The 26,865-nt window shown below is 45.2% G+C and overlaps 2 protein-coding genes across 2 annotated transcripts in view; one reads left to right on the forward strand and one right to left on the reverse strand.

Moving 5' to 3' along the window:
* Positions 1 to 15,257, reverse strand: part of LOC126198776 (cathepsin O-like) — a 123,195-nt gene extending 107,938 nt beyond the window's left edge. The window contains exon 1 of the mRNA XM_049935339.1: positions 14,996 to 15,257. Coding sequence (XP_049791296.1) covers positions 14,996 to 15,187 — 192 coding nt within the window. The 5' untranslated portion in view covers positions 15,188 to 15,257. The remainder of the gene's footprint in view (positions 1 to 14,995) is intronic.
* Positions 15,258 to 22,830: 7,573 nt separating this feature from the next.
* On the forward strand, positions 22,831 to 26,658 carry LOC126199527 (proline-rich protein HaeIII subfamily 1-like). Its single transcript, XM_049936448.1, has 2 exons — positions 22,831 to 22,960; positions 26,024 to 26,658. The coding sequence occupies exons 1-2, from the start codon at positions 22,831 to 22,833 to the stop codon at positions 26,656 to 26,658; spliced, it is 765 nt and encodes a 254-aa protein (XP_049792405.1).
* Positions 26,659 to 26,865: the final 207 nt, after the last annotated feature.

Here is a 26,865-nt window from a genome sequence, read left to right on the forward strand (position 1 = left end):
TGAAATGTACTTACACTGACTGAAACAAAATTTCACGGCTTTTCAAGTCACTGACGACTCCTTGCAGCGGTTGTTGTTTTTTGTCTTGGGCCTCCCCAGACATGTTCTTTCTTCTCCGCAAGTTGGCACCATTGTCCAATCCTGTGGCTCGCTCTTTCCAGGAGATATGCCTTTTGCTGACGAACTATTATTCCCAACGCTACCATGTGGTCGCCTCTCGGCTGGAGTTCCACCAGTGCCATAAACAGCCTGGTCAATTGTATCGTTCCTGGGTCACAACCTTGCAGGGACTCAGCCATCGATGTGATTTTAAGTACACCAATAAGCAGTGTAAAGCTTTGTATGCAGACTCCCTGATCCGAGATGTGGTGGTTCAGCTGGCTCCCGATCCTGAGGTCCGCACAGCGGCATTGAAGCTTGATAGCCCCTCCTTAGAAGAGATCCTCCGCATTGCCCACTCCTTTGAAATCGCTGAGGCAGCCAATGAGTGTCTTGTGGCGGCGATCGATACATCCTGATGGGTTCCGCCCTCGTGATGTCGCCGTGGCCCGGCCAACAGTGGCCAGCACCATTGGGACGACTCTTTGTCCGACGTCTCTATGGCGTCGACGTCTCCGATCGCCCCTTATCGCCGGGCACACGGTGCCCTTCCTTCCTATCCCCAGTGCTTTCCTGCACATTCTCGAGCTGATTATCCCCATCACTGGAAAACTTGCATGCTGTGTCGCAAGGAGGGCCACATCCAATCGGTTTGTTGTAGTCACTCGACTTGCTCCAGTCCTGCCCCTCCTGGGCCTCAGGATACCGTCCATGCTCTGCACTCAGTCGTTCCACAGGATGACCCGTCCGTACGGAAGTTTTTCCTCACACTCTGCCTTTTCACTGAGGATGTCAGTTTTCAGGTCGATATGGGGCCACTGTCTCCCTGATTAATATAGCGACATATGCCCGCCTGGGCTCTCCTGAGTTGACACCTCCCTCTCAGCGTTTGCTTGCCTACGGAGACGGTTCCATTCCCCTTCGTGGGCAGTTCGTTGTCCAGGTGACGTACAAACATGTTCCTTGGCTCCTTACCCCATTTTTGTCGTGGACCATCCGTTGGCTTCGAATATTTTTTTGACTGGATGCGTTTCAACTGTTTGGCTTTTCCATTTCCGATGAAGTTCAGGTCGTTTCTATGGCTTTTCCTTTTCAGGACTTGGATGATCTGTGCTCTGCTATCACATCGTTGTTTGCAACGGATCTCGGATGTGCTTCCGATATTCAGGCGCACATCATGGCTGGTGTTCAAGCAGGAACTTGATCGGCTCCAGGCCGCTGGCATTCTGGAGCCTGTAACATACAGTGCCTGGGCAACACCATTGGTGGTCATACGGAAACCCAGTGGGTCCCTTCAGCTGTGTGGGGACTTCAGCGATACTGTCAATGCTCAGTCCCTTGTCGACACTTACCCTATTCCCCAACAGGAAGACCTTCTCGCCAAGCTTGCCGGGGGCGAGTACTTTTCCAAGATCAACCTGGCTGAGGCGTACCGCCAGTTACCCTTGGATGCCGAGTCCCAGAATATCATGGTTATTAATGCACCTTTCAGGTTATATGAGTACGCGCCTTTCGGGTTATACAAGTACAAGTGCCTTCCCTTTGGTGTCTCTTCAGCGCCGGCCATTTTCCAGCGGTTCCTGGAGCAGCGTATGCAACCTATCCCCGCCTGTGTGAATTATCTGGAGGACACCTTCATCACTGGGCGTTCCCACCAGGAACATTTGCAAAATCTCAGCACCTTATTTCACACTCTGCAATCTGCAGTTTTACACTGTCAGCTGGACAAGTGTTTTTTTTAACTGGAAGTGGAATACCTAGGCCACTGGCTTAGCAAGGATGGCATTCGCCCTTTGGGTCGCAATGTCGTGGCCACTGAGGAGGCCCTTCCTCATCCCAAGGACTTATCTGAACTCCAGGTGTTTTGGGGCAAGGTTACATATTACTTAAAGTTCTTGCCCTAGGCTGCCTCCGTTGCTCAACCACTCAATCACTTGCATCGCAAAGGGGTACCTTTTCATTGGACTCCTGCCTGTGACCAGGCTTTTCTCCATTTAAAGGTGATGATGAAGTCCACCCCTTGCCTTACTCCCTTCTCTCCGGACCACCCCTTAGTTGTGGCAGCTGCTGTGTCGGCATACGGCATTGAGGCCGTCCTCACGCATCGGGATGCTGTGGCTCCTAACAGCCCATCGCTTATACCTCTAAGACGTTGACCCCCAGCACAACGGAACTACTCCCAGATTGAAAAGGAGGCCCTGGCGATTGTGTTCACCGTCCCAATACTTCACACCTATCTCTTTGGGGCAAAGTTCACTCCCCTGATGGACCATAAACCATTGGTTACACTTTTCGGACCCCACTCTCACCTTCCTGAGCGGACGGCTCAACATCGACAGTGCTGGGTGTTATTTTTACGAAATATGCTTACACCATCTGGTATAAGCCCACCGCCCACCATGCTAACGCGGACACTTTGTCACGTCTCCCAGCAGGCCCCGATCCTGCCTCTGACCAGCAGGAGGTCCTCTGCTTTCACATTGATTCCACCTGCCGGGATGCGCTGGATGGTCTGACTCTTATGGCTGCTCACATTGCCGACGCTACCTGCCACGAACCTGTCTAGCGGCAGCTTCTCCACTATGTAGTCCATGGGTGGCCCTCCTATGTTACTTGTCGGATGCAGTCTGATTTCAGCCCCTGGCATCACCTGTCTCACAGGCTCTCCATGGTCGATGATGTCCTCCTGTTGGCCACGGAGTCTGATGCCCATCAGGTGGTCATCCCTCCGGATTTGTGGCTTCAGGTGCTCAGTTTGTTACACCGCGGGCACTGGGGTATGTCCCTTATGAAAGTATTGGCTTGCAGCCATGTGTATTGGCCCGGCATCGATGGCGATATTGAACGCCAGGTCCGTGGGTGCACTGTGTGTGCGCATCACCAGGCAAGCACCCCCCCCCCCCCACCCTCAGTCTTTTGCACCCTGGCCTGTGCCTCGCCGGCCCTGGGATCACATCCATGTCGATTTTACGGGCCCGTTTTTGGGGTCCATGTGGTTACTTATCATTGATGCCTACTCCAAATAAACATGTCGTCCGCATGGCATCCACCACCACGGAGGCTACACTCACGGTCCTGGCCCAGGTTCTCGCCATTGAAGGCCTGCCTCACACTTTGGTCTCCGATAATGGCTCCCAATTCAAGGCGTCCTCCTTGAACGACTTCTGTCAGGCCAATGGTATCAAACATATCCGTACCCCACCTTTCCACCCTTCATCCAATGAGGTGGCAGAGAGGCTTGTCCGCACATTTAAACAGCAGTTGACGAAGCCGGTCAACACATCTCCAACCACGTCGACCCTCCCCCTGTTTTTGAGCACCTATTGCACTACACCAATTGATGGACGTAGTCCGGCGGAGCTCCTTCATGGGCGACAGCCGTGGACCCTGATCCATTTGCTGATGCCATCCCCCTCCTGCCCCCATTCCCAGCCATCTCAGTGTTACACCCTCGGCGCGGCCATGTGGGCCCGCAACAAGGGGCACAAGGCGGGTTGGATGCCCACCACGGTCATCGCGTGTGACGTCAGTGCAGACACTGACAGGGCTGGAGTACCACCATCATAATCAGCTCCACCTGAGGTGTTCCCGCGGGACTCAGGCCGCTGCCTCCTTTACCCCTACCTCCTTCAGGTACGGATGTGGTCCTCGAGTCGCCACCACTGTCGCCCGGTTGCCGTCTCCCCTGTGGGCGTGCCGCCGGCCCTCCCTGCCCCCGGGTGGATCGGCGGCTCCCTCTGCTGCCCTGGGCTCAGGGTCAGCTATCATGGATACCTTGGGTGTCCCTTTCTCCCTGCCAACAGCGATTGATGAGCCCTGCTCTTCTTCCCACTGCCGCCCACCTCGGTACCATCCGGGACGTTTCCGCCACTACACACAACATTCAGGGGAGAGGGGATCTGGACAGCACGCCGTGGGTTTTGAATCTGTGCCAGACGGCATGGACGTCGAATACCCCTGGAGGTCTCTGCACCATAAGCCGTAGCGGCAAGCACCTCCTGGCCCACGTTTAATGTGAGGGTACCACAGTGGAACACGTGGTTTCAGCGGCCAATGGTGGCGTCCCCGTTCACATATTTAAGTGCCTGCCTCTCGTACTGCTAGTAAGTCTAGTTGTTGCGTGCGGTGCGTCTATCGACATCTCGCCTCAGACTGCATATTTACGTTACTTTGTTCCGTGTACGAGTGGACATGGTTGATTCATATGGTTTTCTTGTGACTCCGTTGTTTCTTGCTTGTTGTTCGTAAGGTCTCGTTTGGTTGTCCTTTGTTGTTGTGTCCGTCCTCTCCTGTTTGTGTTGTTGTTCACAGGCCGCTCCGGGGTCACGCCACACTTTCCCTCACAGTAACTCTGTGACCGGAACAGTCACAGTTACGACACTGAGGGACACCATTCTCCTGCGAAAAAGATCTGACAGTGTGTCACAAATTTGGGCCCCAAAAAGCTGCTGAGGCAGGAAAGATCATATGAAGATGGGGAGGTGACCACGAAAGTCACATTGATGCAGCCATGTGAGAACAGAGTGTCTCCAAATAGTACCGTACGCCTTACTGATATCGAAGAATACACCAATGAAGTGATGTTTACGTAGCAGAGCCTGCTGAATAGCTAAATCTAGCATGGTCAGGTTGTCAACAGTGGACCAAAATCTCCAGAATCCTCATTGAGAACAACTACGGAGTTTCCTGGTCTCTAACAACCAGACAAGACGATGGTTAACCATTCACTCCAGGGTTTTTCCTACATGGCTTGTTAAGGCAATATTCATATAACTATTGGGACTCATGTGGTCCTTTCCCAGTTTGAGAAGAGGTATCAAAATTGCCTATTTCCACAAGTTGGGGAAGTGACCTGACTGCCATATCAAATTAAAACATTCAAGGATGATTTCCTTTGACACTGCTGGCAAATTTTGAAGCATGCAGTACCAGATTTGATCATGACTAGGTGTAGTATCGTGATTCTCAGACAGTGCCAATTCCAGCTCCCACATGGAGAAACTGCAGTCATAAGACTTAGAATTGTGGGATCTGAAGTCCAGCTTTCCCCCTCTACAGTCACATGGTAGCACCAAAATGCTGGATCCTGATTGGCATTGATAGTAGTTTTGGTAAAATGCTCTGCCAGAGTCTGAGCAATGTCTCCGGGGATTGTTTGGAGACACTCTGTTTCAACAATGCTGCTATCAGTAAACAACTGTGTTTTCCAGGAATCATTCCCATACTTCTGCAGAACAAGTGGAACGATTGATAGAGTCTAGGAACACTTGCTCTCCTTAATTACTCGTACAGCCTTGGCTCTTGCAGCTCTAAAGGGTATGAGGTTGTCTGCTATCGGGCAGCATTTGAACCGTTTAAGAGCTGCACATCCGTCCTGGATTGCTGAATGGCACTTATCTGTCCACCAAGGAGCAAGTCGCCTCCTAAGATGACGTGAGGACTATGGGATTGATAGGTCAGTGGCAAGATAAATCAATCATATGATGTGGTCCACCCATTCCTGAACATTGTCATGGTATTCAAACACAGCCAACTGGCTGAACAACATCCAGTTAACCTTGCTGAACATCCGTTTTCGTGGCTTCTCTGCAGGGAACACTCCATCCAATAGATCAATGTGGAGTGGGAAATGATCACTAAAATGAAGGTCATCAGTGACTTCCCAGTGAACAGAGTCAGGGTCAGTACAGGCTGGAGAGTAGAAAGACAGGTTGATGGCTGAGAATGACCCTGTGGCAGCACAGAAATGAGTGTGAGTACCCGTGCTGAGGATACACAGCTCGTGAGATGTCATGGGGCTCTCCAAAACCTGAAGGCAAGTAGAGGTTGAGCCCCACAAGACTTGATGGGCATTGAAGTCTCCTGGTATGGAAAAAAAGTCACGGGAGTTGTTCTACAAGCACTACGGCAGCCTCAGAGTCCGCTACATCTTGCGGAGGTAGATACAGTGAACAAACAGTGATCGACCGACACACATGAACTTCAACAGCAACTGCTAGCAGGTCAGTATCCAGGGGGAGAGCAGAGGGGTGATACACATTATTGACAAACACAACCCCTCTCTTGGCTCTGTCCCCAGTGAAGTCATCCTTTTGGTGAAGAGTATAGCCACGTAAGCACAGAAGTGTCAGTAGCTTTAAAATGTGTTTCTTGTAAACACAGGTCTATATGTGCCCTGAACCCATCAATGTCCCACTGGATTACAGGAGCCATCTATCATGGGGATTGTACTCTCATCCTGTCTTTCTCAGCAGGGAGAGTAGCCTGTAATGGGTGGAGGCTCAGTCTTGGTGCAAGATGACTGCCCCAGTCAAACATCAAGGTCCATTAGCTCTACCAAAGAGTCAAGAGAGATGTCATGTAGAATGATGTCCACATCATCTGACTGTTTACTTCCCAACTCAGTCATTGGTGCACGCTCAGCCATTGATTTTTTGCTCTGGGTAAGATTCGGAGCCACAACTGCAGCAGCAGTATGGCAGCACTGAATTTTGGGGGAGCAGGGAGCTCAGCAACATTACCGACCACAGACTTGTCAGTTGTTTTGGGAGGAAGTACTAGCTGTGAAGTAACTGCAGCGACACAAGTACAATGATGAACACAGGCATTAGTGCTAACACTAGCTAGACAGTTGTCCTGAGCAGCTTTTGTGTTCCATGTCTCTGAAGCAACATCATTAGATACAATGAAGTCTGTGTAGTCTGGCAGTTCACAACCTTTCTTCTTCTGCAGTTGATGATTCCCATTTAGTTTGCCACAGATGGCTTCATAGGAACAACTGTGGCAATGGTAGGTCAGTGATGGTCTGTTTGCTGTAGCCTGTATTTTGAGGAGGTGGAAGCTCCCCATGTCAACACCGATGGTCTTTCTGATGTTCTGGGAGGAGCTATGGGCTTCCAACACACCTTCACAACTGTACTGATAAACGTAGGTAGTAGTGTGACACTAGCAACATCCATTTGTCAAGAGGAACTGGCTTCTGGAATAGGCTTTTTACACACTGAAGCAAAAGTAGTAGTGGAAGTGGGATGCTGCATGGCATGTTCACTATTTTTGTTCTCATAAGGGATGTGCATCACTGTTTTGAATCCCTGTATCTTCCTTTCTTCAATGTTGACACTGAAGTCTCTACACTGGACAGAGCGATACCCAGAGCAATTAACACACTTCAAAGGAAATGAAAAAATGATACTTTCCTGTGTAGCTTTCCCACATCTGCCACAAATGGCTTCTCCCTTACACACTAGAGTGGTGTGTCCAAAGTGCTAGCATTTAGAACAGCACACTGGATTGGGGACATGAGGCTGCATATTTAAGTGAAGGAAACCTGCCTTGACATGTTCTGCAAGTGTTGTGCTACTGATTGTTTAAGGATAGGGGAATCTTTCTACCATTTAGCCATCTACCTGTTTCACTGAATTTTACACATACATGACGCCTTCTTGAGCCCATTCATCTTTCAGTTCATCTTTGTGAATATCTGGAAAAATATGGATAAAAACATAGAAGTGATGCTGGCTAAATGCCACTTATGTCAAAAACACCAGTCAGTTCTGCCACAACAATGTCTGTCATGGCCATTGGCATCAGAACCTGTCATGTTTACACGTCAATTTTGCAAGACCATTTTTACCAAGCTACTAGCTCATCATCATTGAAGCATTTTCAAAATTTTGATTTGTGAATCAAATGTCATTGATTACCTCTGAATAGAATTCAGGCTTTGTCAAGGGTGTTCTCCATTGATAGAGCGTCGGAATCCATTTTCACGGATTAACGGCACTCATTTTTCATCTCAAGAATTCCACTTTTTTGTGGAAGAAATGGCATTTCACAATTTAATATTTCATCTTGAAGCCAACTGACCGATGTATAGATTTGTATGGACTTTCACGTCACATGTGACAAAGCTCATTCAGCAGTACAATAAGGACAATGCTTTATTGATTTTTGTCTCTCAGTACAGGGCCACTCCACATAATGCAAAATCTCCAACTGAAAAACACCATCTGAGACTATCATACTTTAATGTCAACTTCAAAACCACTCGTGCATCCATAAGCTGATCATCAACAACAGTCCAGGTAAAAATTTTTAAACTAAATGATCCAGTACTCATTACAATGCATAAGTATAGAAATAAATCTTGGGTACCAAGCAGTCTTACAGCACCTGTACATTATAATTTTTAGTACTGAAACTCAGCACAGTGTTGTAAATTGCCATAAAAACTAGAAAAGACTAAAAACAAACACACACACACACACACACACACACACACACACACACACACACACACAGAGAGAGAGAGAGAGAGAGAGAGAGAGAGAGAGAGAGAGAGAGAGAATTCTTAGCCTGTTCTCCTTTTCAGGTTCATAAGTTTTAAATGCATCCAGCCATCTGGGTGTGGGGGGGGGGGGGGGCTACAGATTCTACCAGCAGCTGCCTGGCTTCATCTCTGGCAGCAGCATCCAGCTAGAGCCAACTGATAATGACCAGATGAATGTTGACATCACCTGTATCCCAATGATGAGCCAATGTATATTGACATGGCATATCACTTATCCAACCACCCCCTCACCAAGGTTTTGGGTGTGGTTTTCCTTGGTGCCACAGGAAAATGCCAAGGGGAGCAACGTATGCAGCCACCATATCAGCAGTTGGCAAGCAATGAAGCATGAAGTCAATGACCCAAGTTTCATCATCTTGAACACCCCCCTCCCCCCGCGAGGAGGATTCTGTGTACACAGTCTCTCACTATACACTGCAAAACCCACAGTGAGTGCCACCACCCAGGCACTCTCCATGCCTGACACCATTCAGCTATGATATGTTGTCACATAGATAGTGTTCATATACTGGAGTCTACTTATGCTTCCCCCAAGCAACCTTCCAACTGTGCACCCCACCAACCTACAGTAATGTCAGTTGCCACAGACGGCACTGACACCAGGAACTGCTTCCTGCTCTTCTGAACAAGATTGATGATGCGAGATTATTCTGGAAGTCATGGATAAATGGAGATGTAATGACACAAATTGTCAGTTCTGGATCATACAGCTGCAGCAACCATTCCAGCCTACAGTTATAGCCAACCAAAGTGTATCAGTTGTCCCTGTTATAGCTAGCCATTATAAATGAGGGATCATCGGACTGTAAATGCTGTGTCTCACATGATATTATTCTTCAGAGCCAGAACTTAAAACTGTTACATACAGCAGTCCAGGCTAAATTTCTACAGGTTATATAGTTCTCTTTCAATGTGTTAGGTTAGATTAGCATATAGGACTGACCCAAAGCAGAGCATTTCATTTTTGGTAGATTGTTGTAATAAATGTTTATTACTTGTTTCATTTTGTGTTGCCCATATTACCTGTTTGTTATATGTATATATCGCCCTGTAATCATATCTGCTGCTATTGTGCAAGCCAGCTACCTTTTACATCAACTAGTTTCCGTACTAAGGTGTTCATTTCCTGCTGCCTTTTATCAAGGACATCAAGCTTGTGTTGCTGAAACACCAGTTTTCCCATTCATCAGGCACAGAAGTAGGCCACTGCAGCCTTAACTCAAACACCAGTTTTATTCACAAACTGCCAGTTATTTTAGTTTGAAACATGTGGATCTAAACCTAGAAATGCTTAACATTAAAGTTAAGTTTCACAGTTTTCAAGATTGGTTTTTCATACAGCTTTGACATCACTTTAGACTTTTTTAACATTGCCTTCTGCTACTAACACATATTTAGTTCAAGACTTAAAGTTCTCAATGCATTTTCCTCTGCATCCATGACCTTTCCCCCACTTTTATTTATTTCTTTTCTTTTTTTTTTCTTTTTTGTGCTATCTGTTTGGTAGCACTTTAATATTTGCACACTCCTAGACCCATATAGAGGCTGAGACATGATAGGTGTTTTTCTGCCAACTTCAGTCAGTGGCAGCTGTGTCTAAAATATGATTGTGGATTGGACTGCTGAGGACAGGAGTAAATGAAACTCCATCACTGATGATTGCATTGCCTTAGATGCATCAACTGTGTGGGTATGAAATTCATTTTGTAAAATTTAAACATTTATTCCAGGCTGAAGGTTTATTTGCCAGTTTACAGATAAGACAGATGTATGTGCGCTGACATCAAAAGCTGGTTCAACATTTTTTTGGGTAGTTTTAGTTCACAAAAAATTCCAGTTAATACATATGAACTTCCGTAGATAATTTCCATTTTAAATCAGAAACAGAAATGTCACATACAACCAACTACATAAAGAACCCAGCCATATTACATATGAATGTAGAGCGACTCACCCACAGCATCAGCATTAATTGTACAAGTGATTCATAGAATACGAAATTAACTAACCTGACCTAAAATGTAATTGGACTTGACCCACAAGCAGTCAATAGCTAATCCTCTTCACAGATAAATCACAACTTTCTCTAGAATGGATCCTCTTTCGATGGTGATATGAAGAGGACGAAGATCATTTCATTATCTTAGCAGCATTATTGAATTGTATCAAAATGGATATCACTGACCACTACACAATGGTATAGGAGAATGAGGTTATACAACACAACAAGTGCAAATATTTCTAAAGTTCATTAATTCTGTTGAAGAAGGTAGATACTTGCTCTACTAACCAACTGTACTTAAGTTTCAAGGCAGCGAGTGGCACCAAGAGGTTTTGCATAAGAAATACATGGTTTTCCACTGCTCAGGACAGAGAAATGACATTTAATGACATTATATTAAGTGTAAATAGATGAGAACAACAAATAAAATGAGGACAGACATCTATTTGGTATCAGCTGACTTCAGCTTTTCCTAGCTATATCTCTGTTAAGAAAGGTGGTTTATTATTTTACTGAAGGAGCTGTGCTACATAGTTATCTTATATTATGAGCACGGAAACAAATAGAAACCCAAGAAAGGCAACCTCTCTGTCACAGCTGATTGACGTGGTACTTACTCATGTAACAGCACTCACATACAATTTGCTTTTGAATTATTTCTTTTGCCAATGTTAAGTGTTGACTCTGCTAACTATCAATAAACACCAGCAAGTGGTTTCTTTTAGGCCCCACTTATTTTTACTTGTACATCATTCTCCATGTTTAGTTGTACAGTGTTAGGGGCTTTCATCACATTCAATTTTACATCAACATCTCACATATGACTTTAAAAATCTATATGAAAACGGTGCACCTATTACTTCATGGATATAAAACTCTAGTTCATTCATTCAGTAGCTCTGATGTTCTATTATACTCTACTGCCACGTTTCTCTTCAGTCATTCCTTTCATTTTCACTGTAGAAAACTTAAGATGTTTTCCATTCTAGCGCCATAACACCACCAGTCAGCTGTCAAGAGCTACTGTACTGTTGTGATTAAAGCTTTCTCACTGACACGCCAGCACAACAAATTTGTGCTACAGTGGTAAAATTTACCTTTATCCTATACCTAGTTACACTGCTCTTGTTTTGAAACTGGCACAGAAGATTACAAAGTATCAGACGGCAGATGCACTATTAAGTTGCTTTCCTCAGAAGCAGGTAGTAGGCAAATCTATGTTGAACCTATGCTGAATACTTGTGGAAAACTGACACACTGGGACCCCTCCCTTACTAAAATGATTGTGGTGTAATTATATGACGGCAAACAATGTTCAACTAAGTAAAATGCCAAAAAAGGATTTTTTCTCTCAAAAATTGCAAGAAATAATAACAACTTGAGCTGGAAATACATAGAAGAGCTTAAGCATCTCTCTTTAACTTGTGTTTAATGATGATGACAGTGCTGTACAACAACAATTACTTCGTGGAGTTTCGAATGCACAAATTCTCTATCGTACATTCAATGTGAAAAATTTCATCATTTTACAAAATTTGCCCGTTCATTAATACAATAAGTTCTCCACAAATTATTTTCTTGCAGTAACAGAAAAATAAGTTCGTATTAATTGTATTATTCAGGTAGTGAAGGGAAACGAAAATTTAATAGTCATGGGTGACTGCAATTCGTCAGTAGGAAAAGGGAGAGAAGGAAACATAGTAGGTGAATATGGATTGGGGGGAAGAAATGAAAGAGGAAGCCGCTTTGTAGAATTTTGCACAGAGCATAACTTAATCATAGCTAACACTTGGTTCAACAATCATAAAAGAAGGTTGTATACCTGGAAGAATCCTGGAGATACTAATAGGTATCAGATAGATTATATAATGGTAAGACAGAGATTTAGGAACAAGGTTTTAAATTGTAAGACATTTCCAGGGGCAGATGTGGATTCTGACCACAATCTATTGGTTATGAACTGCAGATTGAAACTGAAGAAACTGCAAAAAGGTGGGAATTTAAGGAGATGGGACCTGGATAAACTGAAAGAACCAGAGGTTGTAAAGAGTTTCAGGGAGAGCATAAGGGAACAATTGACAGGAATGGGGGAAAGAAATACAGTAGAAGAAGAGTGGGTAGCTCTGAGGGATGAAGTAGTGAAGGCAGCAGAGGATCAAGTAGGTAAAAAGACGAAGGCTAATAGAAATCCTTGGGTAACAGAAGAAATATTGAATTTAATTGATGAAAGGAGAAAATATAAAAATGCAGTAAATGAAGCAGGCAAAAGGGAATACAAACGTCTCAAAAATGAGATCGACAGAAAGTGCAAAATGGCTAAGCAGGGATGGCTAGAGGACAAATGTAAGGATGTAGAGGCTTGTCTCACTAGGGGTAAGATAGATACTGCCTACAGGAAAATTAAAGAGACCTTTGGAGAGAAGAGAACCACTTGTATGAATATCAAGAGCTCTGATGGCAACCCAGTTCTAAGCAAAGAAGGGAAGGCAGAAAGGTGGAAGGAGTATATAGAGGGTTTATACAAGGGCGATGTACTTGAGGACAGTATTATGGAAATGGAAGAGGATGTAGATGAAGATGAAATGGGAGATAAGATACTGCGTGAAGAGTTTGACAGAGCACTGAAAGACCTGAGTCGAAACAAGGCCCCGGGAGTAGACAACATTCCATTAGAACTACTGATGGCCTTGGGAGAGCCAGTCATGACAAAACTCTACCATCTGGTGAGCAAGATGTATGAGACAGGTGAAATACCCACAGACTTCAAGAAGAATATAATAATTCCAATCCCAAAGAAAGCAGGTGTTGACAGATGTGAAAATTACCGAACTATCAGTTTAATAAGTCACAGCTGCAAAATACTAACGCGAATTCTTTACAGACGAATGGAAAAACTGGTAGAAGCGGACCTCGGGGAAGATCAGTTTGGATTCCGTAGAAATGTTGGAACACGTGAGGCAATACTAACCTTACGACTTATCTTAGAAGAAAGATTAAGAAAAGGCAAACCTACGTTTCTAGCATCTGTAGACTTAGAGAAAGCTTTTGACAACGTTAACTGGAATACTCTCTTTCAAATTCTGAAGGTGGCAGGGGTAAAATACAGGGAGCGAAAGGCTATTTACAATTTGTACAGAAACCAGATGGCAGTTATAAGAGTCGAGGGGCATGAAAGGGAAGCAGTGGTTGGGAAGGGAGTGAGACAGGGTTGTAGCCTCTCCCCGATGTTATTCAATCTGTATATTGAGCAAGCAGTAAAGGAAACAAAAGAAAAATTCGGAGCAGGTATTAAAATTCATGGAGAAGAAGTAAAAACTTTGAGGTTCGCCGATGACATTGTAATTCTGTCAGAGACAGCAAAGGACTTGGAAGAGCAGTTGAACGGAATGTACAGTGTCTTGAAAGGAGGATATAAGATGAACATCAACAAAAGCAAAACGAGGATAATGGAATGTAGTCAAATTAAATCGGGTGATGCCGAGGGGATTAGATTAGGAAATGAGACACTTAAAGTAGTAAAGGAGTTTTGCTATTTAGGGAGTAAAATAACTGGTGATGGTCGAAGTAGAGAGGATATAAAATGTAGACTGGCAATGGCAAGGAAATCGTTTCTGAAGAAGAGAAAATTGTTAACATCGAGTATAGATTTAAGTGTCAGGAAGTCGTTTCTGAAAGTATTTGTATGGAGTGTAGCCATGTATGGAAGTGAAACATGGACGATAACCAGTTTGGACAAGAAGAGAATAGAAGCTTTCGACATGTGGTGCTACAGAAGAATGCTGAAGATAAGGTGGGTAGATCACGTAACTAATGAGGAGGTACTGAATAGGATTGGGGAGAAGAGAAGTTTGTGGCACAACTTGACTAGAAGAAGGGATCGGTTGGTAGGACATGTTTTGAGGCATCAAGGGATCACAAATTTAGCATTGGAGGGCAGCGTGGAGGGTAAAAATCGTAGAGGGAGACCAAGAGATCAATACACTAAGCAGATTCAGAAGGATGTAGGTTGCAGTAGGTACTGGGAGATGAAGAAGCTTGCACAGGATAGAGTAGCATGGAGAGCTGCATCAAACCAGTCTCAGGACTGAAGACCACAACAACAACACATTAATTGTTGGGTATAGTACTAAGCATTGTCAACGGCAAGCTGTCGATTAATGTATCAATACCAACACTATGCTACCATTCACATACTAAAACGAATACGATTTTGTAGTGTGTATATTACGTAATACTCTTGTTAGCGTAGTTAACTTTCTTCAGGCAGCCAGTGACAAAACCAACAACATACAGCCCAAAAACGGTAGCCAAGTGTCGTTTCAAAGGTCACTTACAACGTGAAAAGGAAAAAAAAAATTCGCGTAGACATATTAGTACTATGCATGTTACATAATGCGACGACAACCTGCTAATATTACAAGGTACCGAAAAGAGTAAACTTGAGTAGGAATTAAAGTTCGAGATGTTATATAAAGAGACGAGATGTAAATGTTTCACTACTAATTGTAGCAAATGCAAAACAATAAAAATTGATCAAAATCTACCTGGAAGTGATGCAGTCTCAGCACGTACTCCGTTTCATTATTCTCATAGGTCTTATTAAAGCGCTTTACGTAATCCTTAAATAGCGCCTGAGTAGCAGTGTCTATCGGCTTATCTACTCTAATTGGAATGCCTACAAAACATAAACACACCACAGCAACTGTCATAAAAACTGTTTTCCATTCTACAGCCATAACACCATCAGTCACCTGTCAAGACCTAATAGCGGACTGAACACTGAAGTACTGAACACACGCGCGCACACTGAGCAGCTGATAGTTGCTGACAATCGATCATCGCGTTGCACCTACTCGAAGTGCTACAGATGAGAGTAGATTAAATGTAGGTGGTTTTCGTTCCACACAGCTGCTTTTGTTAATTCGTAGTCTTTTGTAACTATACATCATCAAACAGAAAAATCATTTTACAATACTTATTTACGTTGCTCAAAGGCGACTTCAGTGCTACCAGTCAAGTGGCGGCCACCACTTTTGTTGCATGTGGAATCCCGACTGAGGCAAACGTGCAACAAAAGAGACTCCATAGCAAGTTGAAATTAAGTGACACTTATTTTTATGACTGCCAATATATAATTGAGCCAAGTATCCAATAAGAAGAAGAGAAGGTATAAATGTTGGGTTTGGAAGTGAATTTTATGCAGAAAAATCACAGTGGAGTCAAAAAACTTCTAATGGACGCAGTACTCGTAAATGAAGACCCATTCGCGAATTCCTTCAAAAAAATAAAAACTGACTTCGAGTGCTTCTAGAGCTGTGACTCGAGATCTATTAAAAAATAAGATATTCATAATAGATAGAGACGTCTGGCCCGAGTGAAACTAGACATTTCGTTATTTGGCATCTAGCGACTGTCTTTCCGACATTTACACTACATTCTCAAAAGTGCTACTTCTTTAGTGATGTGTTGGATGAATGACATTTATGATGCCCTAAAGACTCATTTAAAAGGTGATATTTTTACTTTGCTCTGAAAACTTTTAAATAAGACGAAATATCACCCCCACAAGAATCATCTCATTTTTCAGTCTATGGAACGAAAACTGAATATGGTCTAATCTTCAAAAAACCTGCACAGGTTTCGTTAATGACTACTTTTTCGAGTCCTTTGGTAGTGTACATCTACATACATACTTACGTACGTACGTACGTACGTATTCCGCAAGCCACCGTATGGTGCATGGCGGAGGGTACCCTGTACCACTACTTGTCATTTCCCCGCCTGTTCTACTCGCAAATGGAAAAACGGCTGTCTGTACGCCTCCATATGAGCCCTAATTTCACTTATATTCATGGTCCTTACGTGCGATGTATGTTGGCAGAAGTAGAAACGTTCGGCATTTAGCTTCAAATGCCCTTGCTCTAATTTTTCTAACTAGCGTTTCTCGAAAAGAATGTCATCTTCCTTCCAGGTATTCCCATTTGAGTTTCCGAAGCATCTCCGTAACATGTACATGTTGTTCAAACCTACCAGTAACAAATCTAGTAGCCCGCCCCTGAACTGCTTCGATGTCTTCCTTCAATCCGACCTGGTACGGATCTCAAACACTCAAGCAGTACTCAAGAATAGGTCGCACCAGCATCATATATGCAGTAACCTTTACAGGTGAACCACTCTTCCCTAAAATCTCCCAATAAACCGAAGTCGATCCTATGTCTTCACACCACAGCTTCCACATGCTCATTCCCCCTCATATCGCGTTGCAACGTTACGCCCAGATATTTAAACGACTTCACTGTGCCAAGCAGAACACTAGTACTACTGTATCCAAACGTTACAGGTTTGTTCTTCCTACTCATCCACATTAACTTACATTTTTCCACATTTAAGGCTAGCTGTCATTCATCACACCAACTGGAAATTTTGCCTAAGTTGTCTTCCATCTCCCTACAGTCACTCAACTTTGACACCTTACCATACACCATGACATCATCAGCAAACAACTGCAGATTGCTGCCCACCCTGTCTGCCAAATCATTTATGTATATAGAGAACAACAGCGATCCTACCACACTTCCCTGAGGCACTTCTGTCGATATCCTTGTCCCTGATGAACACTCGTCGTCGAGGACAGCTTATTGGGTTCTATTGTTTAAGGAGTCTTCGAGCCACTCACACATCTGTGAACTTATTCCGTACACTCATATCTTTGTTAACAGACTGCAAGGGGGCACCATGTCAAATGCTTTCCGGAAATTTAGAATTATGGAATCTGCCTATTGCCCTTCACCCATAGTTCTCAGTATATCGTGAGGAAAAGGGCAAGATGAGTTTTTCATGAGTGATGCTTTCTAAAACCATGCTAGTGTGTGGAATAAGCCAGGCAAGAGATTCACGATAAATGCAGGCTAGGTAAGGGGCCAATGCTGTAGAGTACTCCTTGTAAAATTGAACAGGGATTCCATTTGGACCTGGTGATGTATTTGTTTTCAAATCTTTAAGTTGCTTCTTTACACCAGGTACGCTTATCTCTATGTCGTCATTCGGGAATCTGTCCGACGGTCAAATGACAGTATGTTTGTATGGTACTCCTGTGTGAATAATTTCTTTAACATGAAATTTAAAACTTCAGCTTTTGCTTTGCTATCTTCAACTGACATGCCAGACTGGCCAACAAGGGACTGAATGGAAGCCTTAGACCCGCTTAGCAATTTTAAATACGACCAGAATTTTCTCAAGTTCTCTGCCAGACCCTTTACTAAGCTGTGATGGTGGTAGTTGTTGTATGCTTCAAGCACAGATCTTTCCACAGATGCTGAATCTCTAATAATATTTGTGTGTCATAATTTGTGTGTCCCATTTTGAACCTAGAGTGCAACAGCCTCTGCTTTCTCAGCATCCACTGAATTTCATTATTAAACTATGGTGGTTCTTTTTATTCCTTTGCCATGTATGTAAAATAAACACACGGCAAATTTAGGGACACAAAAATCAAAATATTATGCTGGAGCTTCAAAATAAGTCGAACGACACTAATTGATGGTGAGGGAAAAAAATGTGGCGGCACAAAGTTTAAGCAATTATAAGTTTTGTGACATGGACAAAAGTGGTGTCACTCAAGTGGCACCACACAAATCCTGGTGTCGCAAATAGCACCACTTTTTTGCATGTGGAAACCCCATTTTGCTGCACTGAATTTGTACATAAGTCACATTGCATGTATACTCTGATTACTTGATATTGTTGATAATGCATACACAACAGTTGTTTCTGCTAAGAAATTCGTCAGAGGAGTAGGAGTCAACATAAATATAGGGCTCCTCTTACAATGAACTTTATCAGTAATTAAACCTTTTTATGGCTGCCAGAAGGTTACTGAAAATGTCTGTCCCTGAATCATGGGTATAGTTCTGGATCCAAGTAAGTGATTTTAAATCTTTGTGAAGATTATACTTATTTCAATTACTGAATTCATGAACTGAGATTTTGATTTCAACAAGAGGTATATTATTAATGCTAATTTTACTAAAGAATAAATTCACTGGGAAGCAGTAGTTAGTATCCTCAATTCCTTAAATTGGTCTCTTCTCCTACATAAAATGGCATAAGAGAGGATCTTTCTGTTGCTTAGATGCCAACTCTGCTCAGTGAATGGAGTCTAAACTGGTACAGTTTTGAGATAGGCAATCTGTGACAAGGATTTTTTTCTGCTATATGATGCACTCCAGTCATGAACTGTGCAGTGTACTCAGCCTGCCTGCACTGTCATGGTTAGTTGAGGTCTGTGTGTTACTGAAAGATAGCTGTTGGCCATACTCTGGATGATATCTGGGAGTCTCAAGAGGAAGCTACAAATTCAACATATGCTTATGAAGGTGGTTTCCTTACTCAGCCCACAACACTGCACTCCAATGAGGAGGCTGACACTTCTGCTCAATTGTCAGCACCAGTAGAGAACATCAAAACAATACCTGCAGAACAGGAGCTGCCCATACCAGTGCCAGCCGCCTTCACGAGAATTCACAGACAAATCAAATTCAAATTTTCCCATATGCTGGGGAAACATAGCTAAAAAAAAAAAAAAAAGGAACAGAGATATCTGATGGGGCGGCATCATGTACTGACTTCACCACAATGAGTGAATTAAGTTATTGCTGACCATAAAATGGAATTGTGGCTTCCATTGGCATTGGTTACACTGTTCTATTTCCTATTGTTTCTGAAACAAGAGTGAATGGATGTTATCAGTTACTAACTGAGCAGTTATTCATGAGAAAATTACCTGTCTTACCACAATTCCCCCAGCCTAAAATACTAGTATGCTGGCAAGCAGATGGAAAAAGCTGACAGCTTTAAATTCTCAGGATTAAAACTTGATGTAAATTCATCTGGGATGAACATACCACAGAACTTCTGACAAGTTTAAGCGAATCTCTCTTATGAAGTGTCTCCCTTCAACAAATGGTCAGAAATGCTTCACAACAAAGTAAATAACAAGAAACTCATGGCCAATAGCACTCCGCTTTAGCTGTTGCAGCATTAAGTACTTAGAAAAGAATGCATGCGGTTGCTATTTGCGATTCAGTTTTTCTTGAAGAACAGCACCCATTGCTGTCTGGTTCACATCAACAATAAGCATCAATGGAGTGCCCAATTGTGGGTATCCCAATGATGTTGCCTGTGACAGATGTTTCTTTAGTTCATGGAAACCTGTTTTGGCTCTGAACACCACATTATTTTATGATTACCTGTAGCATATTTGCCAGTGAATAGTACTGTGCATGGCACCAGGGTAGCAGCTAGGTTGGTAATAATCCAGAATACCTAGGAATCTGCAGAGACCCTTGTAAATTGAGGGAAAGGGCATGGATCATACTGATTCCACCCACTCAGGCAATGGTGACAGACCTACAGTCAAGACCAGTCCCAGGAATTTAACCTCGCACTTTGTTTCCTTAATAATTATACCATACTATTGCAGACAGTGAAAAATTTGCTGCTGGTCCCACATGTTGCTTTACTGAAGTGGAGAACACTAGAATATTGTCCACATAGCAAAAAACGAATTTTAATTCGTGAAGTAACTCATGCACAAATTGTTGCCAAGTTTGGATAGTGCTTCCAAGGCCAGATGGAAACATTCTGTAACACTGAATATTCTGCCACTGCAAATGGTTCTGTTGAAATCCATCATATTGGGATGAGGATAGTGATTCTGAATCATGCAGGCATTAAATACCATACAGTCTCCAAATACTCTCCACAAATTATCTTTTTTTAAGGACCACGTGGATTAGGGATGCCCAAGAATTATCAGACCTGGTCACAATACCTGGTTTCAGAAGTTAGTCAGTCTCTGTCTGTGCCATGAGAACCTCCTCTGGAGGCAGCCAACACAGACAGGCAGTGACAAGTTGACCTGCCTGTGGTATCGATAGCAACGATTCCACAGCGTAGGTGCAAGTTCATAAGTTGGCACTACAAGACACCGACGACAGCACCATCTATCCAGTGCGGTGGAGCTCTACGGGCGTCGCTCCGGATTCATTCCATTTTTTTTCCGAGGAGACGACCTAGCAACATTGTTTCTGTTTCACGGTGGGCGAACCACTACTTGTACGCAAAGTTAAGTAAAGGTGATTTTAGTTCACACTGCAGTGCCAAGAGTTCTACTTCACCTGCTCCTCCTAGCTTCCAACCTTTCAGCCAACCTTTCAGTTTTTGGGAGCAGACCCACGCACCGCCCTCCAGGTGGGATATCAAAAGCTCGTGATGAGGATTTCCCTTTCCTCTCCTATCATTTCCTTTTTGTTCGGTACTGCTTTAGCTTGTTTGTGATATCCCCGTGAGACCGTGTGGGCTTATGACTGCTTCCCCCAGTCACTATAAGACTTTCATTTGTGTAAACCATGGCTTCGCCACAGGAACAGGCTTCGCTGTCCGATCTTGTACGTTTTCAGGCTCAGCAAATGACACAGCTGCTTGCTGCCATTAATGGACTGGTCACACTACAAACTGCAGCTACTTCGGCACCGCCATTTCGTGCCTTCAATCCTGACATTGAACGCTGGCCAGAATACCTCGCCCAGCTCGAGGCACACTTCGCAGCATACAACATACCAGGTACAGAGCGGCTTGCTTTTTTCATTGCCAACGCGGGTGTTGTGTTGAATCGTGTGCTTGTGAAATTGTTTCCCATCACCCGCCCAGAAAATAAAACTTACGACGAAGTGATTGATGCTTTGAACTCCCACTTCCATGCTAGTGTAAATGTGTTAGCTGCACGCTACAAATTCTTTCGTCTCCGGTGTAGCCCTACTCAGTCCAACTGTTATATCCTAGCCAGTAATGCCACCCGAGCCCGCTGCCAAAAAGGTTGGCAGCATCAAAGTCCGGACGCCGTCCGCATAAGCAGCGCCAGCGAGACAGGAAATCGCCGCAAGTCTGCGCGCGCCACCGCTGGCTTCTGGCTTCTTAAGCGCTGGAGTCGCGAGCGCTAGGACAGTTCTGTATTCGCCGCTCAGTTGTATACTCGCCACCGAATTGTGTACTTGCTAGTCAGTTGTGTGTTCATCGCAGCAGATTTGTTGTTTGTCGTCAGCCGACGCTGACCTAGCCGCTCCGACTCGAACTAGACAGATTTCTGTAGACACGGAGTCCACTACTGTGTTTCTGTATCTTCGTTAATAAAGATAAGTACCGACTTTTATTTAATCAGAGTGTTTGGGTTTTCATCTTTCTGTTCACTGTTCCAGCGGACCGGTCGGCCCGCTATTAAAAGTGTGGCGGTGACTTCGTAAGCCGTTTCTACAGCGAATTGTTTGTCGCTACGAACGCCGCCACAAAACTGGCGACGAGGGCTTCCGAACTCGTGTGCAGGGCTGGTTCAACTTGTTTCTGGTTATACTAATTATAGCGATAAAATTTTGGGGGCTGGTTTAATTTGTGTTCACTATGTCTGCCGAATTACAACAGTTGATCTTGTTACAGAGTCAGCAAATACAAAGTCTGGTGGAAGCAATCGCCAAACAAGCGGCTAATCCTCCAACACAACAGGAACAAGCACAGGCAGCACCACCTTTCCGTGCTTTTGATGCATCAAGAGAAGAATGGCGAGAATATTTCGCGCAGTTGCAGGCGCACATGACAGTCTACAAAATCACGGGCACTGAGCGGCAGCTTTATTTAATTTCCACTGCAGGCGTGGAAGTCTATCGACTACTTTGTAAGTTGTTCCCGGAATCCAAGCCAGAAGCTTTAGACTATGACGTTGTTGTTAACAAGCTTGCTGAGTATTTCGAGTCGCGAGTTCATGTGGCAGCAGCCAGATTCAAGTTCTTCAGATTAAAGAAACTGCCACATCAATCTATAAACAGTGGTTAACAGATTTACGGGGCCTCACCCGTCAGTGCCGATTTAATTGTGTGTGTGGAGCTTCCTACAGTGATGTCATGTTACGAGACGCTATTACTCAAAACATTGCAGATTCTCGTATTCGTGCTGCTATCTTAAAGTTGCCTGACCCGTCATTAGAGACTGTGATGAACATTATTGAAGCCCAAGATACTTTTGACTATGCTGAGTGTGAGTTAGATCAGCCATGTATTTCTCAAATTGCCTGTGCTAAGCAAGTTATGTCACGCCCGCGGCCCCACCGGCAGAGTCATCTGTAAACACTAGCCGGCCGCGTCATGTTAAACACATTCGTCAGCCGCGTGTGCAAAATGATAGAGTTAAGTCTTGCCCTAAGTGTGTTCTTGCTCATCCTCGTGAACGTTGCCCGTTAAGAAACGCGGTTTGTCACTTTTGTCAAAGGAAAGGACACATCCAGACTGTTTGTTTGCGTAAACGCAAGAACAATTCTAGTGCTGCCCAGCCCATGGATATTCATGTTCTTCAAAGCCAGCCCGCCCAGAAGGTCGCGTTTAAAGACTCTTCCACGGTTCGTGTGGGTAATAAACTTGTTCGCAATAAGCCACCCACCCAGCCCTCTGCTATGCGACCCAAGCGTAATTCAAACGCTGAAAAAAGTAATGTACAGACTGCAAGTGAAGCGGGAGTTGTTGTTCCACCCGCCCAACCCACGAGTTGTCGTAAGCAGCGAACACGCGCTAAACGCGCTGATTTTGTGTCTTCCGCCTCCGCTGCACCGATCCAGAGACAGTGTAATAAACTATTTGTGAAGCTACGCATCCAGGATAAGACCTTCAATTTTCAATTAGACACTGGTGCGTCTGTGACTCTCATAAATAGTGCTACGTATGCGGCTATCGGCCGCCCTAAACTTTCAGCGGCAAAACATTCTTTGGCTACTTATAGTGGAGAACAAATTCCTGTGTTAGGTGTATGTAGCGTGCCAGCCACATTCCGTGGCAATACAAAAACAGTTTCATTCACAGTGCTCCGCGCTACAGACAGTGTAAACATTTTCGGATTAGACTGTTTTGACTTGTTTGGCCTGTCTATCCAAGACAATGTGTTGCAAATTAATTCTGTTGTTGTTCCTCAAGACAGCATAACCGATTTGTGTAAACAATACAGTGACATATTTAAAGACGAACTAGGTTGTGCTGCGAACTTTGCCGATCATATTACGTTAAAAGATAATGCTCAGCCTCGATTTTTTCGTGCTCGTCCAGTGCCTCACGCCCTCCTGGCACCTGTAGCAGATGAACTTCGTCGTTGGCAAAACAACGGTGTTATTCAACCCGTTTCAGCGAGCCAGTGGGCTTCTCCCTTAGTTATTATAAAGAAACCGTCTGGCAAGTTACGTTTGTGTGCTGATTTTAAGTCGACAGTTAATCCTCAGACTGTCATTGATTCTTTTCCTTTGCCTAGACCGGACGAGCTGATGGATAAGTTAGGGGAAGCTCGTTTCTTTTCCAAAATTGATCTCCGTGAAGCATATTTGCAATTGCCCCTCGACGAGCAATCACAACAGTATTTTGTCATAAACACGTCGTTGGGGTTGTTCCGTTTTCTGCGTTTGCCTTTTGGTTGTGCGTCAGCTCCAGCTGTTTTTCAGCGTTTTTTGTCACAACTTCTGGCTAATGTGCCATCGTGTTGCAACTATTTAGACGATATTGTTGTGTCCGGTCGGACGCCTGCTGAACATTTCCGTAATTTGGAGTGTTTGTTTACAGTGTTGTCTCAGGCAGGCCTACGTTGCAACATCGATAAATGTTCATTTTTCCTTACGGAGATGGAGTATCTGGGACATGTTATTAATGCTCAAGGCATTCATCCCTCCCAGTCACATTTAGCAGCTATTCGTGATTTGCCCGCCCCTCGCAATCTGCATGAATTGCAAGCAGTTCTTGGCAAATTGACATATTATATTAGGTTTATACCTAATGCATCACGGATTGCTGCACCGTTGCATCGTCTCCGCCGTAGGAATGTTCCGTTTGTGTGGTCAGCTGATTGCCAATCAGCCTTTCAGCAGCTTAAAGAGGCTTTATTGAATGATCGTTGTCTGGTCCATTACGACCCTAACAAGCCTCTGGTGTTAGCTTGTGATGCCTCTTCTTTCGGCCTCGGTGCTGTGTTGTCTCACCAAGTCGGTAACACCGAACGTCCTATTGCGTTCGCATCTAAATTGCTAAACAAAGCTCAGTGTAATTATAGCCAATTGGACAAGGAAGCGTTGGCTATTGTGTTTGGTGTCACAAAATTCCATCACTACCTCTATGGTAGACCATTCTATTTAGTAACAGATCACAAGCCCCTGACGTCACTGTTTCATCCGTCTAAACCAGTTCCTCAGCGGACAGCTCAGAGACTACAACGTTGGGCTCTTTTGTTATCACAATACCAGTATGAGATACTGTATCGCCCTACAGCTCAGCATGCAAACGCTGACGCGCTTTCTAGATTGCCGATTGCTGCGGATGATGTCTTCGATTCCTCTGACGACTCTTGCCATCAGATTGACGCCGATGAGCATCAATCCCTCCTGGATTTTCCGATTGATTATCGTCAGATGGCACGTGAGACAGCTACGGATCCTCATCTGAGTTTACTATTACGTTTTGTTCAACGTGGTTGGCCGTCCAAGGCAAAGGACATATCGGATCCTGTGGTTCGTCGCTATTATCCGCAACGTCATCTGTTGTCTGTTTCGCACGGAGTTTTGCTGTTACGCACCGAGAATGACCAGCTTCGTGTAGTGGTTCCCCAAGTGCTCCAATCCGAGGTCCTCGACTTGTTGCATCAAGGTCATTGGGGAGTGGTCCGCACCAAGCAGCTTGCCCACCGTCATTGTACATGGATCGGTATTGATAAGCAGATTACGCAGATATCTACAGATTGTTCGACGTGTGCCGAACACCAAGCTGCTCCGCCTCAACGCTATTTAGAGTGGCCACGCCCTGCCGGTCCCTGGCAGCGAGTACATATTGATTTCGCTGGTCCATATTGGAATTCTCGTTGGCTCATCGTGATAGATGCATTTAGTAATTTTCCGTTTGTTGTGCCCATGCAGTCTACAACGTCTGCACAAACTATACAGGCGTTGACTTCAATTTTTTGTATTGAGGGTCTTCCAGAAGTTTTAGTGTCTGACAATGGTCCACAATTTACCTCTGCTGAATTTGAAAGTTTTTGTTCTGCCAATGGCATTCTCCATGTTCTTACTCCGCCGTTCCACCCTCAATCGAATGGTGCAGCGGAACGTTTTGTACGCACATTCAAGGATCATATGGATCGACTTCGTGCTACGCACTCTCGTCAGCAGGCCCTCATCACGTTCCTGTCGTCGTACCGGACCACGCCATGCGACGGCCCTTCGCCTGCGGAGCTTCTCCACGGCCGTCGTCATTGCACCCTACTACGGTTGTTGCACCCCCCGGATCGACCCGCCGCTTCTGAGCATCGCACGCGTTTTCAGCGCAACGACGCCGTTTTTTTCAGAGTTTATCACGGTCGCCGTCGTTGGGAACGTGGTACCGTGATAAGTGTCCAGGGTCGCGGTTTTTATACTGTTCAAGGTGCTACTGGGGTGCACAGGAGGCATCAGAACCAGTTGCGCCGCGCTGGCCGCCCGGATTCTGCCGCCCACTCTTTGTCCACAGATTTGGTCCGCGGCGGGTTCCAGCCGCGCCTTCCGACTTCGCTGCCGCCCCCAGGGCAGCAGCAGCAGCCGTCGCCGCTACCACGCCGACAGCCCGTCCCGTTGATGCCTCCCGCACAGCTTCATCCGGGAGCACCCCAGGTGGTCGCTCCGGCGCCTGCGGTCCCTCTTCAGTCGCCACCGCCTTCGGAGCTGATGGACGTCGACCCCTCAGCCGGGCCGCCTTCCCAAGCGGTGGCTGTGCAGCCTGTCCTGCAGCCGCTTTCCTTGGGCACCCCCAAGGAGTCTGACACCGCAGCGCCTTGTCCGGCGCCCACTCAGCAGCCGTCGACGCAGCGTCAGGAGACGCTGCCTCTCTTCGTGGGTCCCGACGCCCCGTCGCGTCCAGTACCAGAAGCTGCGCCCATGGTCAAAGGCGTGAACCCTGACCTCGGTTTTCAGTCGGTGTTTCCCAAGGCCCCGCGCAGCCAATGCTGGGGTGCGGACCGGGGACTGCCACCGACAACAGTCTCCGCCCCGGTCTCTTCTGCTACGCCTGCGGCCAGCCCCCTCCCCCGCCGTCGACGCTCGCCACGTCATTATTCAACGACGGTGCGGCGATTTGGGGGGGGAGGAGTGTTATATCCTAGCCAGTAATGCCACCCGAGCCTGCTGCCAAAAAGGTTGGCAGCATCAAAGTCCGGACGCCGTCCGCATAAGCAGCGCCAGCGAGACAGGAAATCGCCGCAAGTCTGCGCGCGCCACCGCTGGCTTCTGGCTTCTTAAGCGCTGGAGTCGCGAGCGCTAGGACAGTTCTGTATTCGCCGCTCAGTTGTATACTCGCCACCGAATTGTGTACTTGCT

The sequence above is a fragment of the Schistocerca nitens genome, chromosome 8 (assembly GCF_023898315.1).
Source record: "Schistocerca nitens isolate TAMUIC-IGC-003100 chromosome 8, iqSchNite1.1, whole genome shotgun sequence".
Classification (NCBI taxonomy): domain Eukaryota; kingdom Metazoa; phylum Arthropoda; class Insecta; order Orthoptera; family Acrididae; genus Schistocerca; species Schistocerca nitens.

Excerpts from the sequence above, each read along its gene's own strand:
- LOC126199527 (XM_049936448.1), top strand. The coding sequence starts at position 22,831 with ATGGATATTCATGTTCTTCAAAGCCAGCCCGCCCAGAAGGTCGCGTTT. Across the intron at positions 22,961-26,023 it reads CTCTGCTATGCGACCCAAGC|ATTTGGTCCGCGGCGGGTTC; the intron begins GTAATTCAAACG and ends CTTTGTCCACAG.